Source organism: Cajanus cajan, chromosome 1, assembly GCF_000230855.2.
Source record: "Cajanus cajan strain Asha chromosome 1, NIPB_CcT2T_4, whole genome shotgun sequence".
In the NCBI taxonomy this organism is placed as follows: domain Eukaryota; kingdom Viridiplantae; phylum Streptophyta; class Magnoliopsida; order Fabales; family Fabaceae; genus Cajanus; species Cajanus cajan.
Window position 1 is genome coordinate 79285849 of NC_138517.1, and position 17799 is coordinate 79303647.

The window sequence follows — 17799 nt, forward strand, 5'->3', positions numbered from 1 at the left end:
AACTAAATAAATTTATTAAAATTTAATACACAATAAAAATTAATAGTGACAGAAATCAATTATATTTTAATTCAGATAATTTCCCTTATTAATTTAACGTGACAATTCGTAAGTTTGCAAATCAATCTAACTTGGGGTTAATTTGACTTACCAGACTTAACAATTTGGATCAAAATAATATGATAATATTTAAGTCATCATTTTTAACACCTAATTTAACTTCAATTACATACTAGTCGAGTCATCGTTAAATTGAATTCAAATCGAAAATTCTAAACTTAATTTAATTTATTTCATTGATCATAATTATATCTATGATTAAAAAAATTAAATGTAAAATTATATGCATATGAAAACCCGGTCACTGGCTGATTTAAAGATTTGATTCGTCTTTAAACATGTAGTACAACTAATTTGTCAATTAATCATATGCGCAATTGCCTCTTTTAAGTCAGTATTCAACCGGGGAGACTAACAAGTAACAACTCTTCATAAAACGTAAAAAGTCAGCATCTGCCATGTGGAGGGTATGGGAAAAGAATATTAATATGCGGATAAAAGGTTATACTTGTAATATATTTTTACTTGATATAAAATTAATAAGTTTTAATTTTGGTCTCTTGTTTTCTTTTTTTCATATCTCTCTAAAATTGAATAATTATTTTTAATCTTTATTTTTATGTGATTATTTTTAATTATTTTTTATTTATTTAATAAATAACCATCCTAAATATACATCTTTAAATATTTATATAAATTTTTAAAATAATTATTATTTATTTATCTTAAAATATTTGTTTGAGATAAAATATAGTGACTTTAAATTTTAGAGATATAAAACTTAAAAAAAACATTTTACAAAGATCAAAAATCAAAATTTATCATGAATTTTAAAATAATAAAAAGTCAAGAAACAAATTTACATGACCAAAATCAAAATTTACTTATTTTGGAGAAATTAAAAACATATTTAAACAAAAGAATTATAATATTTTTAAAAAATTAAAATAAAATTATTTACAAATTAATTTGTAGAAATTTATTTTATATTATTTTCTTTTATAAAATTAGTTTTTATCTATATATGAAAAAAAAAATCACCCAACCAATTAACTCTAGGTAATTTAGCAGTATTTTTTAGTGAGTTTGATAAGATTAAAAAAAATTAATGAGATAAATAATTAAAAATACTTTATCGAAGAAAACTAACTTAAAAATCTCGTTTAAAGAATAGTTATAAAAATGCTTTCCTTTAAAATAATTATTATAATTTATTTACAGAGAGGATTTCTTAAAACGTTCTAGTATCAAACTAATCATTTGAATATTAATTTTATTAAGATTTAATCATGAAATAAATTTCATAATTTAAATTGTAAGATCTCAATATCTAATTATCTATATTTTTAATGATCAATGTGTCATTATGTGTGGGGATTATTTATTTATATTGGTTGGACCGAGAGAAAGAAGATCATCCTGGAGGGCTAAACTTTGAATTTTTTGTTTGTTTTTTTTTAAGAAATGCCAGATTAAATTTAGGTCAGATATATCGTTGAGTATTTCAAAATTGAAGTGTATCACTTGGTTTTGGATTTGATATATCCTTGTCACTTATTATAATGCAATCATACGTACGCATTCCACTCGTACACCATACATTTGTTTCCATTTGAATATTTCACAATAAATTGTATGTGTTATCTCCGGCTAAGAAAACGACTATTCGCATAAATTCAACACATAATTTGCACAGTTCCATGTGTCTATTTTGCTGTAGTCAGTGACAGTAAGAGATTAAAAAAAAATTATTAAGTGCAATAAAATATTTTATATTACTTTTTATAAAAAAAAATATATAATAACTTTTTTAAAAATATATTTTTATAATAAAAATTTTAAAATATCTTATTTTTATAAATTATAATTGTTTTATAAATAGAATGATAATTTTTTTTTCTTTTTACCTGAGATTATATTTAAATGTCACTTTATAATTTTTGTGATTTATTTAAGATTAGAGGAATAAAATAGTAAAAATTAATAGAATAAAAATAATAAAATTATTAATTTATTTTCTTTTAGTATTTTCTAAATTTCTACACTCATTGAAAATAAAATATTTTAAGAGTGCAATGTCTATTCTTTTATAAGAATAAATTTTTTTATTTAAATATATTTAATTAAAAAAATTGTGTGACAATTACTCTCATTTATCTTAATGTGGATCCTCTCCTACCAATACACAATATACATATACATGACAATAGGGTTAAAAATCAAAATAAAAATTAAAATAACCTACATTAGTAAACTAAATTATGAATTATTTAATGAGTAAAGAAGTAATAAATATTTTAGCCAAAAAATACAGTATATTATAATAATAAAAAATGAGGAGGGATTTACTTATTCTAAGAGTAAATTTTGATAAACTTATTTCACTCAATAATTCATGTTCTACACAAGTATTTAACTATTCAATTAAAAGTCTTTAATGTATAGATCAAATTTATAAAATAAAATAAAAATAAATATTTATTTGATATTCAATTTCATTAATTTAAATTGATATATAATAAAAAATATTTTATATATTATTTTGAATTTATCAAATGAAGTATCATATGATTTTTAATTTTTTTTAAAATTTGTAAATTTGATTTACACATTAAAAGTTTTTAATTTAACAATTAAATTTTTAAAAATTTAATATAGAACATTAGTTATTGAATAGAGTAAGTCTATCAAGACTTAATCTTGGAATAAATGAATTTTTTCTTTATAAAAAATTAAGATAATTTTATCGCAAAGTAAAAATAGTTAAACAATAAAATAAAATATAAATATATTTTATTATATTATATTATAAGGTAATTAAAATATAATTAATAATATATATTTTATAAAGCAATTAATATTATATATATATATATATATATATATATATATATATAAAGAATGAAGAAAAAAAATTTAGTGGGGGCAACTGCCCCAACCAACATTAACATATATCTTTCTCTGATTGTAATTGTAGGATTTCCTTCATTTTCTTTATTACTAATTAATTTCACTCAATCCTTTTCATGTGCAAGAATCATGCCCCTGAGCTCTTATCTCTCGATGAGTTAGTATATATATATATAATATAAAACATTTAGATTAAGGCATGACACAACTCCGTACAAACTTAAAGTTAAAGTTAATCATTAATTTTTTTGAAAATTTTTAATGAAATTATAAATTACTTATTTTATTTTTAATACAAGTCTGCATGGAAGGATATAAAATACGATATGTAAGTTTCAATAAAAGAATATAAAAAAAAAATGAGAGAAGTTGAATTCAATCTCAAATTCTAATTAATAGAAATAAAAAGACTTAATTAGCTATATATGCTACCCTCGTAAAACTAAATATGTTTAAATTAGAGATACTAAAGAAAGATATTTGATAATTAAATGGAAAATAATTAAAAAAAATGGTGTAAAATATGTAATTAATTCCAATGGTGTTGTTGTGTGAATAATTAGTTGAAATATTCATCTAACTTGTTTCCATACAATCTCAAAATATATGATGACATGAGAAGGGAAATATGTTTTTTTGCTAATAAATTCCTAAGCTACTCCAAAAAGCTTATTTAGGTGGAAAAAGAAAAAAGACAATGGAGAAAAGTGCGTGAAAAGTAAAGAATATAATAAAACCTATAAATAGTGATTAATATGAAAACGGTAAAATAAAAGTGGTAGAATAAATATAGATGCTTTATTGGTCAAGTGTGTTTGAAAATAAAGTACAAAGCTAATTTTTACTTCCAAAAATTTGGATAATATTATTTTAAAATTATTTAGTAATTTATCTGATTATTTTATTTTAATATATAATATAAAACTTAAAAAATGTGTAAATATTTATTTTTTTAAAAATTTAAATCATGCGAAATTTGATATACACGACTTTGAATATAATATTACATACTTTAACAGTGAGATTAATTAAATTTGTATTATACAAAAATTATTAAAAATATAAGATTTGGTATAAGTTTATAGACTTTAATTATATCTCTTTTTGGTGCGTGTGTCTATATATTGGTGGTGTGTCTATGTGCGTGTTTGTGTGTGTAAGTAAATTTGGTAAACTTACACTATTCAATAATTCATATTCTATATTAAATTTTAATAATATAATCATTAAATTAAAAGGCGTTAATATATACATCAAGTATGCTCTAATGACATTTCGCTATATAGATTCAAAATCATAGTCTGTAAAATGCTCTTATGATTACATGTTAATTTGAATTAAAAAAATAAAATATCAAATATTTTTAAATTTTTTTTAAAAAAATGTCTACTCATAAATATACATATATTTTACACAAACAAAGCCATATTTATCTTGTGTACTGTTTAGGCCGAAATATTAATTTTAAATAAAATATTAATAAAGTTTAAGTCTATTAAGAAACATTAAGAAATTTTTGTTCCTGACATGCGACAATAATAAATATCGCAATTACGAAACATATTTATTTTCCTTAGTTAATTACGATACATCGATCAGTAATCAAGAAAATGAATATACAACTAACACTAAATTTGATTGTCAAGATTATCTCCAAATTGAGTACACCAATTATCTTCTTTTTTTTTTTCCTTGCAAATTGTATCTTCCCAGAAATTTTCAAATCTTTGTAATGTGGTCGAAATTTTGCCTATATTGTCTCAACCAAATTTCTGCATACTTCCTCTGCACTTAATTAAACAAAGGTGGAATGCTCTGCTCGTGCCAGAAGAAATTACTAGGATCAACTTCAGCCTTTACACGTGCCAATCTTTCAAAGTTAAACTTGAAATATTTCAAACCCCAAGACTTTGCTTCTTCATAGCTTGTATTGCCTCGGTTCACTCCTAAATCGAGGTCCCTATAATTCAAATATGCAGCTCTTGGACACTTTGAAACATAAGGTGCCATGTATGCATATAACCTTCTCATCCAATCTATATGCTTTGGTGTTTCTTCATTTGAGTCCCAGTATACCAAATACTGGATACCATATATGCTCCCATTTCTATGTGGAAACGGAGTTTCTGATCCTGAAATCTCACTCATTCTACCTCCATATGGTGTTAGGATTAATATTGGTGAGTTCTCTTCAAGCAACATGTTCCACAACCCCTCCAAACCTGCCACAGGAATTGGGTCTGTAACGTAGTCAGATTTTGCTTTGAAGCTTCTAAATGTTTGGTTTCTGTGAAGCAAGATCTCCAAGGGTCCATTGATTGGATAATCTGTAAAATAAAGAACAGATTGAATCCAACTCATCTCAGTGCAGTTGTTGAGATGCAAACCCAGCTCAGGAAAATTGTTTTGCATCCAAGGAAGTAGCTTCTCAGCTTTCCCTAGGTATAATCCAGTGAAAGAAACCACAACAGTTTTTCTTCCACTATTGTAAGATGAATTGTCAACCCCCATAACCGAGTGAAGAAAAAGTTCACTAGGAAGCTTGTCAGCAATAGTTTGCCATTTTTGGAAAAGGCTACTGGCACCTTGTTCTAGGGTTTTTGGGACATTGAAAATTGTCAATGTTGGGGGAATAGGAACAAGCTTAACTTTCCATGCAGTAATGATTCCAAGGCTTGATCCTCCACCACCTCTTATGGCCCAAAAGAGATCCTCCCCCATCAAAGTTCTATTTAATATGTTGCCATTAACATCTACCATCTCAGCATCAATTACATTATCAGCTGCAAGGCCATATTTTCTGAAAATTGTGCCAAATCCACCACCACTCAAGTGGCCTCCTACACCAACAGTGGGACAACTACCAGCTGGGAAGCCATAGACATTACTTTTTTTTGCAATAGCATAATAGAGTTCTCCAAGAGTTGCACCTGCTTCAACCCATGCACTTTCATCATTGATGTCAATGCTTATGGACCTAAAGTTTATGAGATCAATGATCAGGAATGGAACATCAGAGACGTAAGAAAGACCCTCATAGTCATGCCCCCCACTTCGAACTCTCACTTGCAGGCCATGTTTCCTTGAACAAGTGATTGCTCTTTGAATGTGGCCTAAGTGTCGTGGAGTGACAATAAGCTTAGGTTTTGGGACTGAACTGTTTAAAAATCTGAGGTTCCTTATGGAAGATTGCAAAAGAGATGTGTAAGAAGAACTGTTCTGGGTGAGTATTACTTCTGCGGTTGAGTTTGAATGTTCTAAACCTGATGAAAAACATTGGAGGAAACCCCTTTCAATGTCAACAGAAATTGAGGTTTCAGGGAAAATTGAGATGAAAATGGAGATTGACAGGAGTACTAAATTGATATATGTAAAGGCCATATTATATTTCATTTTCTATGCCTTAACTTTTAGAACATAATATCACTTATAGTCGATTCATGCGGCTATTTAGTACGTGAGACATGGATATATTGAGCTAGGTAGGTATAAATTATTCATAAAGAATAACCATTGGCAATTACAATGTTTTAAAGGGTAGAATATGCTCTGATGAGGATTGTATATGAAATTTCTGATGATGTTGGGTTTATCAGTACTTTGGAAAAATCAGCTAAAATGTCAGTTGTCGCCAATTTACCACTGTTTAATGAAATGCCGAATTTTTAGACATACGAGGATGGTACATAAATTAGCAATTCAATGAGAAATAAAGGATAAATGGATGCTGATGTTGAAGCGGACTGCTACATTAGTTGTCGGTGTTGAATGATATTGCTGCTAATTGGTATTGATACTATCATATGTTCTCTTGAATCACATTTTATAGTATTTCAGGAGATAGGTCTAGATTGTATAAACTCTTAAAATTGTTATTTATGATCTTAATATTAATGTCTAAATACTTTGTAACTCTCTATTCCGTAGGTTAATTATATATTGTTGTAAATGAGTTGATACCCCTAATATCAGTTATAATACAATTCCTTTGCTATCTTAAAAAAAAAAAAAAAAAAACAGTCAAGGTTCGATCACATAAGCTAGACATAGATTTGTCTCTTTTTCTTCCAAATGATCATATGATCTTTCAATCTTTTTATGTGTACTATATCTTTTCTCTTATAAGAATGTTTTTCAAATATAAATAAAAAATTATTTTTATTTCATTTAATAATACTTGCTTTAAAACATTTTTTATTTAGTACATAACTTTTCAGCTGTACTATCATTTTTTATATTTATAATAAAATAATTTAGAGAGAATATTATAAAATTAGTAAAATTTAATGTAGATAATAAGTTTTCATAATATATAAAATCAAATTTTTTTATTATAATTAATAGATAATAAAGGAAGTATGTGTATTTTAAAAGAGAAAATTATTATTATTTTTGTCACTCAGAAAATGGTTTATGATTATTACTATGAGTTACCTAATATTCTCACATCTCATTATATTATCATAAGTTATTTTACACAAGTTAAAAAAAAAGTTAATAAATAAATTAAAAAATATTATAAAATTAACTTTGTAAATAATCTTCTTTAATAAAAATGATGCAACATAAAATTACTTTCTATATAATAATATAATTAAAAATATAAATAGAAAGTAAGTAATAAATATTGTATTGAAAAATTAATATGATACTTATTTTGATATTTAATTTTTATTCTAATGTGAGATTTGTTATGCAACAGAATAAGTAATTTAGAATCACAAAAATAATTTTAAAAAATAGTTAATCAATTTCATGGTAATAAGATCTGTTTAAATAATAGTACTATAAGAGAGAGTATAATTGATGATTCTCGGGTCGGTACGTGAAAAACAAACATAATTACGATAGATTTTACCTTAATCCAAAAAACTTTATACAACTTGAATGAGAATTTTTCTGAGAGGCCACCTAATTTGACATTTACCATCTCAAAACTAAAAAAACAAAAAAAAAACATGAAGTTTAATTAAGATAGAGAAAAGCATATTAGTTTGATTCAATGAACATTAAAACATTATGTTCAACCTTCATGCAAAGGCTTAATTAAAGAAAGTTAATTGATGAGTTCAGTTGGTAATAAAAAGCATATATTTTCTATAAAAATAAAATAAAAATTGTTCTAATTATAGTTGTTGTTTGAAAATTATGAATTACTTCTAAAATTATATTTTTATAAAATGTGTTTTAGATAATTACATCACTACAACAAAATGGATATTTTTAATGATATTAAATATTATTTTTAGTAGCAATAAAAATGGTCACAAAATCTTTTATCAACATTTGCACATTAATCATTGTATGTAGTATCGGTAAAATATTTATCGACAATTATTTTGTATGTTGATAAAAACCCTTATAATAATCAAGAAAAATGTACAAGTTTTTTGTGTCATTTTTTACTGACATTTAATATTTTTTGTTATTACCATTAAAATTTTCTATAATTCCCTTATTTTTAGTTGGTCAAAAAAAATGTATAAGTTTTTGTGTTATTTTTTATTGTGAAATTTGAATTTTTCTCGATACACCCCTTCAAGTTTAGGATTATTGAGTTTGGTAATGGTGGGTAATCTAATACCAATTTAGAATAGTGAGTTATGGGTCTAACTCAACCGTACAAAACCAACTTGTAAGGTGAAAGTTATCATTTACTTATATACTCTTTAGTTATCTTATCACTATAGTCAATGTGGGACTTAAATTTTTTTCAATAAATAATTGTTGCTTATAATAAATTTTGGTATAATATGAATAAATTTTTAGTGACTATTATATATTAATTATTAATATTTTATTAGATAATAAAATAGATATAATTAATTTATTATCATTAAATAATTATCTTAATATATAATAAATATTTTGTTGTAGTGCATGTAACGCTTCTTAATTTTCATTGAAATATTGTGTTGAATTTTTAGTTAGTTACTGTAATTTGTATTTACTGTCCAAATAAATATAACAGTGAAATAGACTTGAACTTAATAATTAATCAAATTAATCATAAGGATGATAAAATAGGTTAATTCAGCTTATTTAAAACATGTACTACTTTCAATTTATAAAAAAGGGATCAGGTCAAATTTGTTTACCAAATAAAATGGGTTAAATATCTTAACTTATCAAGGATAGGTTAATAGGTTGACAGTCAATCTGTCAAAAAAAAATAAAAAAAAAAAGAAAGATATAATATATATATATATATACTAAATATTTCTTCCAAATTCAATATTTAAAGAATTTACATAAATTAATGTATCTAAATAATAAAATAAATCTTAAAATACAAATTTTGTTTAATTCACTAAAAAAAATTCAAATTTATTACATAATAAAAAAATATATAATTATAATAATAATAGTTCTTCTAATGTATTTATTGCACAAAAAATCTTAAATTACATAAAATAAATTAAATGTACAACATATTTCTTACACAATAAATCATGGATTACTCATATATAATATAACTTAATTAAACTTAACATTAAAAATAAAAATAAAAATAAATAAGTAAATAAAAAGTAGGCCGGCAGGCCAACTGATCTGAACAAGGTGATGGATTAGGTGGGGGGAAATTGGCGAACTAAAAAGCTAATAAGATGCCTAATAACGGACTGATCCACATGCTAGCTAGATCATCCTAATTAATGTCGTATTTAAATTCTTCCAATTAATCAATCTGTACATTTTTTATACAGCAACTTTAAGATTTCAAAGTTATGGTAACTTAACACATTTCAACCTTTAGATTTGTAATAATAGATCAGATTGTGACACGTGTACAAAATATATTTTGACTTAAATGTACACGTGTCACAATCTAATTTATTATTACAAATTTAACGGTTTAAATATGTTAAGTTACTCTAACTTTCCTTCCTCAAAGTTAGGGAATCTATTTCCATTCCCATTAGAACGTATATACATAATCCACTACTAGGTTAAATTAATGGCACGTTATCTTCCACTCACAAATCAAAATGCCTATGAATCTTGACTCTTCCCTAGCTTGTGGCCCTTGTTTATAGAGAATCCTTACATCTCCCAATTAATTTGCGGGAGATTATTTTTTTCGTTTTTTAATTTCGCCATAGTGGTTGACTTGAATTAATCCAGTGTCGACTTTACATGCCATACCAAACAAGCAAAGAGACTTGTACAGCTGCGCCATTATGTAGCAAAATTGAAGTTTGCCAAAATTGACCAATATTTAGTGGAGGTGCACGAAGCTGATCTGGAGGTAACACTAATTCATGGACACATGAAGGATATATATATATATATATATATATATATATATGTATCACCAGCAATGGTGCATTATCTCAACTTGTCAAACGATCCATGCTTGTGTTCCAGCGGATTATGTTAGATGAAAGCGTGGTTAATTTGATTCATGATTCAGACTTCAGTTGAAGATTTTGACTCCAGAAAAAGCTTTGGTGCTGTGTACAATTGTGTATATCATGAAGGAAAGGGAAATGAATTACCTGCAGTCACAGGCATTGATTTATAGTCATAAAAAATAAAATAAAAAAAATTATATATAATTAAAAAAAATTAGACTCTTGGATGGTTGATGAGCTGGAGTTGCTTTTTAACTACAGAGGATGAACCCTAGCTAGTCCAAGAAAAGGGGTTCAGTCTTGTGCTTTGTGGCATAAAATTTAACTGATTTTGCTGATTGTTTTAACCTTTATCTTGTCTCTGGATTTGTTCAGTTTACGATCGCCTAAACAAAAGTGTATGCGTAAAAATTTTATTTGACTTTATTGGTTATTTAAAGAAATTATTATGTAATTAATTGTTTTACACTAAATATAGAAAAAAAAAATAATGAATTATCATTAATTATATGTTAATTTTAATGTAGGAATACATAACTGTTAAACTCTTAAATATAAGCATATATAATACTTTCTTTCAATTTTTTTAGTATGTATTTAGTTTCTAAAAAAATAATGTACATCTTTAATAAATTATTAGTGACACCAATTGGTCCTAAAAAATATTAACCAATCAAAAAATACCAAGGTCTAAAACATCTCACTTTTGTAAATTTGAAAAGTATTAAGTGATATTTTTAAGACTAAAGGGTCGCTTCCTCAATCAGTTTATTTAAGATTTTATTTAATAAACTTTTATATATTAAGAACTTATATTATAATTATTTAAAATTTAATAAGTTATTAAATTTGAATATATGTGTTAATAACTATTTATACAATTTTAAAATATGTGAATATATTATTATTTAAATATTTATAAGATGGTATTTTATTTTAAAAATTATAAAATAAAATTTTGATTGAAAATAAAAATTAAAATATAAAAATTAATTAAATAATTTTTAAAATGTCATTATACATTACAATAATATCTATAAAAAAATTGTTAATCATTCACCTAATTTTAGTTTATAAAAAATAAAATTAATAAAATATGATAAATTGTTATATATATATAACCATCCTTAGAACAAATGTTACAAACAAAAAATATCATTTTAGGTATAAAATATGTAAATATAAATTTATTTGACATATAGTTACATATAATTTTAGTGTTGATTTTTAATAAGATATAGTTACTTAAAATATGTAGGTATAAATCTATTTGACATATAGTTACATAAAATATGTAAGTATAAATCACCATATGACAATATTTTTGTAGTGCATGATTAAAAATTAAAAATTATTAGGTCAAAAGACAATCTTGGATCCATCGACTTTTTAAGTTTTAATAATAACAAACAAAAAAATTCTAAAGGGAATTTTTTTGCAAAAAACAAATCAGGTGGAGCTTAAGACGCAAACCTTTAAACAGATGATATGTCATCAGACGAAACATACAGTTTTACTTTATAAAATTTTAAATTTGTATTATTTATTATGAGTAAGACTACTTGGTGCATGACTAACCGGTTCCTTAATAAATCATACAAAGAAAGCACATTAAAACTCACAAATCTATTAAAGTGAATGAATTCATGTTGCTCACAAGAAACAAGGATAGGCAGATCCCTAAAATCATAGAGAAAATCAATAAAAGTTTATGCAAAACATACTTTTCACTAGTACACGCCACAAAAAGTTCATTTGATGAAATGTAATTAATGTCGACATTTAATGCTTCAACAAACATTTCTTATCTCAAGTGACTTGTAACAAAGACAAACAAAGCATGCTTGTGAAAAATCCTCAAGATTTTGCAATGATCATTTTCATCCAGGCTATTATATAAGGAACTTCAAGAATAGAAAGAAAGAAGATTCTTTTGAGTAGAAATCTTGTACAAATTATTATTCATTCTTTTTATAAAAATATTGTTCTTAATTTGATTGTATCACTTCTTGTTTGTAAGATGAGACAATATTTGTAAAATTTTACCCAAATATAACTATAGTTATAGGGTTGAGCCAATAGATGTTTGTTTGTTAAAAGAACACTCATTTGAGATTGAAGAGACTTATCAGTAAAATAATACTTAATTGAGTTTAAAGAGACTTGTCTATAAAAGAATACTCATTTGAATCCAGAAAGATTTGACTATATATAAAAGAATATTTGGTGTTGAAGCTTAGAGAGATTTTGTGTTGAAAGAATATTTGAGTAGATTACTTGAAGAAACAATTCAAATAACACTTAGGTTTGAGTCAGAAGTAGTTTGTTGAAAGAATATTTGTATTTTTTGTTAAAATAGTGAAACTCAATTTAGTTGGATTGAGAACTGTACGTAGTTTTAGTGATTAAAACAAATTAGTATAAAAATTATCATATGTTTCGTTTGTCTCTTCTCCTACACTCTTTACTTTTAACACTATTACTTCATTAGTTGAAAACTGCGAGTTTTTAATAGAAACTATTCAACTATTTCTTTTAGTGTTTATCTTTTCTCCACAAGAATCATAAATTTTAAAAATTAAAAATCAAATTTGTATATTTTATAAAATTGTGATTAAAAAATATTATATAAATATCAACAACAAAATTATTTTAGATGTGCTATTTTTGAAGAGAGAGAAAAAAGTTACAAGATATTTTAATAATAGAAGAATGTGAATTTTGGGGGAAGAGATGGAAAATTTTTGGAAAAGATAACAAAAATAAAGAGGAATAAAAACTTTTGGAGAGAGAAAGGAAAACCCTTAGAGGAAGTAATGGAAAAAAAATTAAATATAATTTTTAGTGAAAGAGTGAGAAATAACCTAAATAAAAACTATTTTCGTTAGTGACAAAATTCAAATTTGAATATTTTTCAATAAATTTTTGTATAAACTAAGTAATAAATTATATTGGATAACTTATTAAAATAAGCTTAAAATATCTTATAAATTACTTATATAATTTTATAAAATTATTCAAATACTCTTATAAACATTTATAAAATAAAATAAATATCAATATAAATTGTTCATAAATTTTTTTAAATAAACCTAAATTAAGTTAGGATCATACTGACCAACGTCTCTAAAAGAGCATCAATTTAAAAATTAATATACAAATTCTTTTATATTAAAAATTATACTAAAGTGTTGTATTTGAAAGTGCACTGTTGTAGTCTTCAATTTTTTATTTGTTTTACTTTTTGTATATCATTTAGCATTTTTACTAAAATAAATGTTTTTTAAAGAATAAAATAAAGTATTCACTTTTTTTTAACCGTGTAATTTATTGATAAGTAATCTCTGTTAAAAAAATTAGTTGATTACTTTTAGTGTATACCGTATGGTAGCTGACTAGGCCGAATACCTGAGTTCGTGGCCGACTAGGCCGAATACCCAAGTTCGTGGCCGACTAGGCCGAATACCCGAGTTCGTGACCGACTAGGCCGAATACCCGAGTTCGTGGACGATCAGATCGAATACCCGAGCCCACCGACCACTCATAATCTGAACGGAACGTGTCGGTGTGCTCGGTCAAGTCACGGATTTACGCCAGGATAATTATGGAGAGGTTAATTTATGTAATGCACCGGATTAGCCCCCTAATTTCCCGGGGCCCAGTCCTTAATTACGGCCCAATAAGAATCACTATAAATAGGACCCCAACGAGGTACGTAACTAACTTTTCAACTACCGCATTTAATACGTCGAGCACTTACTTGAGCATTGGAGTGTCTTTGCAGGCACCCCCCCTCATTTCGGACTACTCGGAGAAGGACGAGAAGACCTAGACCCCGGACCCGACCCGCTACAACAAGGATAATTGGAGTGTGTATCCTAACACAGGAACATTTGGCGCCCACCGTGGGGCTGAAGAGACGTTTTCATCCCCTTTTAACTCTACAACTGAGACCGAGATATGGTAGAAACACGCAAAGGACCATCAACATCGACTCAACCGATCCCCAACCCCAAGAACAATCCCGTCATGATCGGCCAAGAACGATACCCATATGGAATGCCTCAGACACAACCGGAGCCTGTGATACAAGAGGTCCGGCCGAACGCCGACGGAGCCCAACCCGACCTCCACGGTGACTTGCGCGCATTGCGCGAGGAAATGGCAGCCTTCCGAAGACAGAGAGAAGCTGATTCCAAGGAGTTGGCCGAACTGCGCCGACAAAACGCTGAGCTCCGAAGTCTGAACCAAACCTACGTGCCGTCAACTTCAAGTCGTCGGCCTCTCTCCTATGGGCGTCGGCTGCCCTATTCAATTCTTCAATCGACTCGGTGACCTTTGCATTGGCGGTCAATGCCTCCTTCAACGTCGCCTCAGCCTCCTTAAGCCGCCCCTGCAACCTCTCCTCGAAGACAGCCGACCTCATCATAACATGCTTAGCAATTAGGGAGGACGTTTGGCACAAGGAAATTCGAACCGGCCACAACCACCGAGGTTAGCAAAACCGACTACACTAGGAACATGCACACTACTACTAGCGGTCGGAAGCAACATCTGCCATTCCACGCCGAGAACCAAAACTCTATACAATTAAAACGTCTTCGTCTTTCCCATCCTCGACGCTGCAGGGGTTGTATACCGTATGGTGGCTGACTAGGCCGAATACCCGAGTTCGTGGCCGACTAGGCCGAATACCCGAGTTCGTGGTCGACTAGGCCGACTACCCGAGTTCGTGGCCGACTAGGCCGAATACCCGAGTTCGTGGACGACCAGGTTGAATACCCGAGCCCACCGACCACTCACAATCTAAACGGAACGTGTCGGTGTGCTCGGCCAAGTCACGGATTTACGCCAAGATAATTATGGAGAGGTTAATGTATGTAATGCACCGGATTAGCCCCTAATTTCTCGGGGCCCAGTCCTTAATTACGGCCCAATAAGAATCACTATAAATAGGACCCCAACGAGGTACGTAACTAACTTTTCAACTACCGCATTTAATACGCTGAGTACTTACTTGAGTGTTGGAGTGTCTTTGCAGGTACCTCCCTCATTTCGAACTACTCGGAGAAAGACGAGAAGACCTAGACCCCGGACCCGACCCGTTACAACAAGGATAATTGGAGTGTGTATCCTAACACAGGAACATAGTGAAAATTGACCTCCCAACTAACTTTGTCGAGTATTCACACATTTAAGATATCAAGAGTGAATTAATGAGTAATTATTATGTAGTTATATTTAAATTCTTGATGGATCGCTCAAATTTGCCTTTTCAAATTCTACGTGGGGTTTCAATTTTGAAGTTTAAGGATTTAATCTTATAAAAAATAAAATCATGTGGACTAGTGACCAAGTGTTACTTGCTGCAACTTTTTTGGGTTTGTAAAAAAATGATTTTTGAATATTTCATTTTTTAAAAAACATCTCAGTAATATTCATTATTTATCTCTTTCACCTCATATATATATATATATATATATATATATATATATATATATATTTATTTTTATTTTTTTTTCATCTCTCTGACTATTGTCAAATACAGTAGTTTTTTAGATGTTCAAAATCATTTTTGTTGATTATAGGGCTTATAATAAAATAATATTGTCTTGTAGGCCATAATTTTCTAGGATTTACAATTAAAAAAAATATAAGGATCTTAAAAACTTGTGATACTCACTACCATCAAATTATATATTTTTTTCACAATTAATAGGAGTTTTACAAAATTTGTGATACATCTTTTATTGCATGAACGATTAAGAAGCAAAATTTTACGTCTTTGACTTATTTAATAGTCTCTTCATAAGTACCGGTTAGAAATGATTAGATACATTTTTAAGAAGAGGACCTTGTTTAAAAAATTACTCTATTTTTATCCACTTAGCTCACGTGAAATACCTAATATCAGGGAGAATATGAACATCTATAATTCAATTTATACGTTAATATATTTTTCGGTATGCCTAAAAGTCTCACATCGTTTAGGAGGCAAGACTAAGGATTAGAGATGGCAACGGGGCGGGTCGGGTACGGGTTTTATGATACCCGTCCCCGTCCCCGCGACACAAACACATCCCCGTACCCGTACCCGTACCCGCCGGGTATGTGATTTTCATCCCCATTCCCATCTCCGTCGAGTATCGGGTATACATGTACCCGTAAATTTTTTTTTTTTTTGCAAAAAAAATATATAATATTTTAAAATTATTTTTCTATTATATTATAATTATAATTATATTATTTCTTTATCTCATATTTTAATCTAGAGATTTCTTAATAATTATACAACTATAAATATTTCACATTATAATAAATAATTACATATAATAAAATATTAATTTTTTTTAATATAATTAAATCGGGTATGGGTACGGGTACGGGGCGGGTATGTATATATCCATACCCGTACCCGTACCCGGTTTAAGTTATCGGGTTTTACCCGTACCCGGTTTAAGTTATCGGGTTTTACCCGTACCCGTACCCGTACCCGTACCCGGTCAAACCGGATATTCCCCGTCAAAGTCGGGACGGGTTCGGGTATTACCAACGGGTACGGGTTTATTTGCCATCCCTACTAAGGATAGTTTATAAATATCTTTCTTTCTTAACCTACTGAGGTGTCTATTAAAGGACAAAATCGTGATGGCCCAACGATCACAAAATCGTGACGGCTTAATGAGGTCTAAAGCAGACCCATCAAGTACTAAAGCGGACAGTACCTCAAATACGATAATCCTAATAATGACAGCGGACTTATGGTAAAAACAATATACATTAAAATTCATAGTTAAGAACATGAAAACTAATATGAGTAATTTCAAGGGGTTAGTCAAACAAACATAGGACAATGTCTTGCATCTTATAGGTTATAGATTCGAGTTCTCACTATTGTTTCTTTGGATTAATATAATTATACAAGTATATTTATAAACATGTCGAGTCTAAAGGTATTCGCTATTTTGATTTGAGACGTCATCTCCTTCATCTAAAGTTCTACAAGGCATGAAAATTAGTTCAGCACTTGCGGGGCTATATGTCCGACCTGCCCTAATTTTAACAAAAACAGAACTTACTTTTTGGATTTGGTTTTAAGTTTTCTCCAACTTAAAAATTCAACTTAGGATTTGATTTGATTATATAACTCTCCGTCTCTTTACTCTTCCTACTACAATTTTTTTTACAACAAATATATATATAAAGAAATTTATTAACTTTAAGAGTAAGTTTTTACATCATTCATTAACTCATGTTTTATATTAAATTTCAACGATTTGATTGTTTAACATGTATTTAATAATTTTTTAATTTTTCAAAAATTTGCAGATTTTTTTAAAAAATTTTAAACTTTTAATTTAACAATTAAATCGTTAAAATTTAATATAGAATATGAATTTTAATTAAACCATAAACATATATATATATATATTAAAGTTAATATTTTTATTTATTATGTTAATAATTATTAAAA

The 17799-nt window shown here is 27.7% G+C and overlaps 1 protein-coding gene across 1 annotated transcript; it reads right to left on the minus strand.

The window, feature by feature from the left end:
* Positions 1-4177: 4177 nt before the first annotated feature.
* On the minus strand, positions 4178-6351 carry LOC109811478 (tetrahydroberberine oxidase). The gene has a single exon (XM_020375237.3). The coding sequence runs from the start codon at positions 6349-6351 to the stop codon at positions 4762-4764; it is 1590 nt and encodes a 529-aa protein (XP_020230826.1). The 3' UTR covers positions 4178-4761.
* Between the last annotated feature and the right edge of the window lie 11448 nt (positions 6352-17799).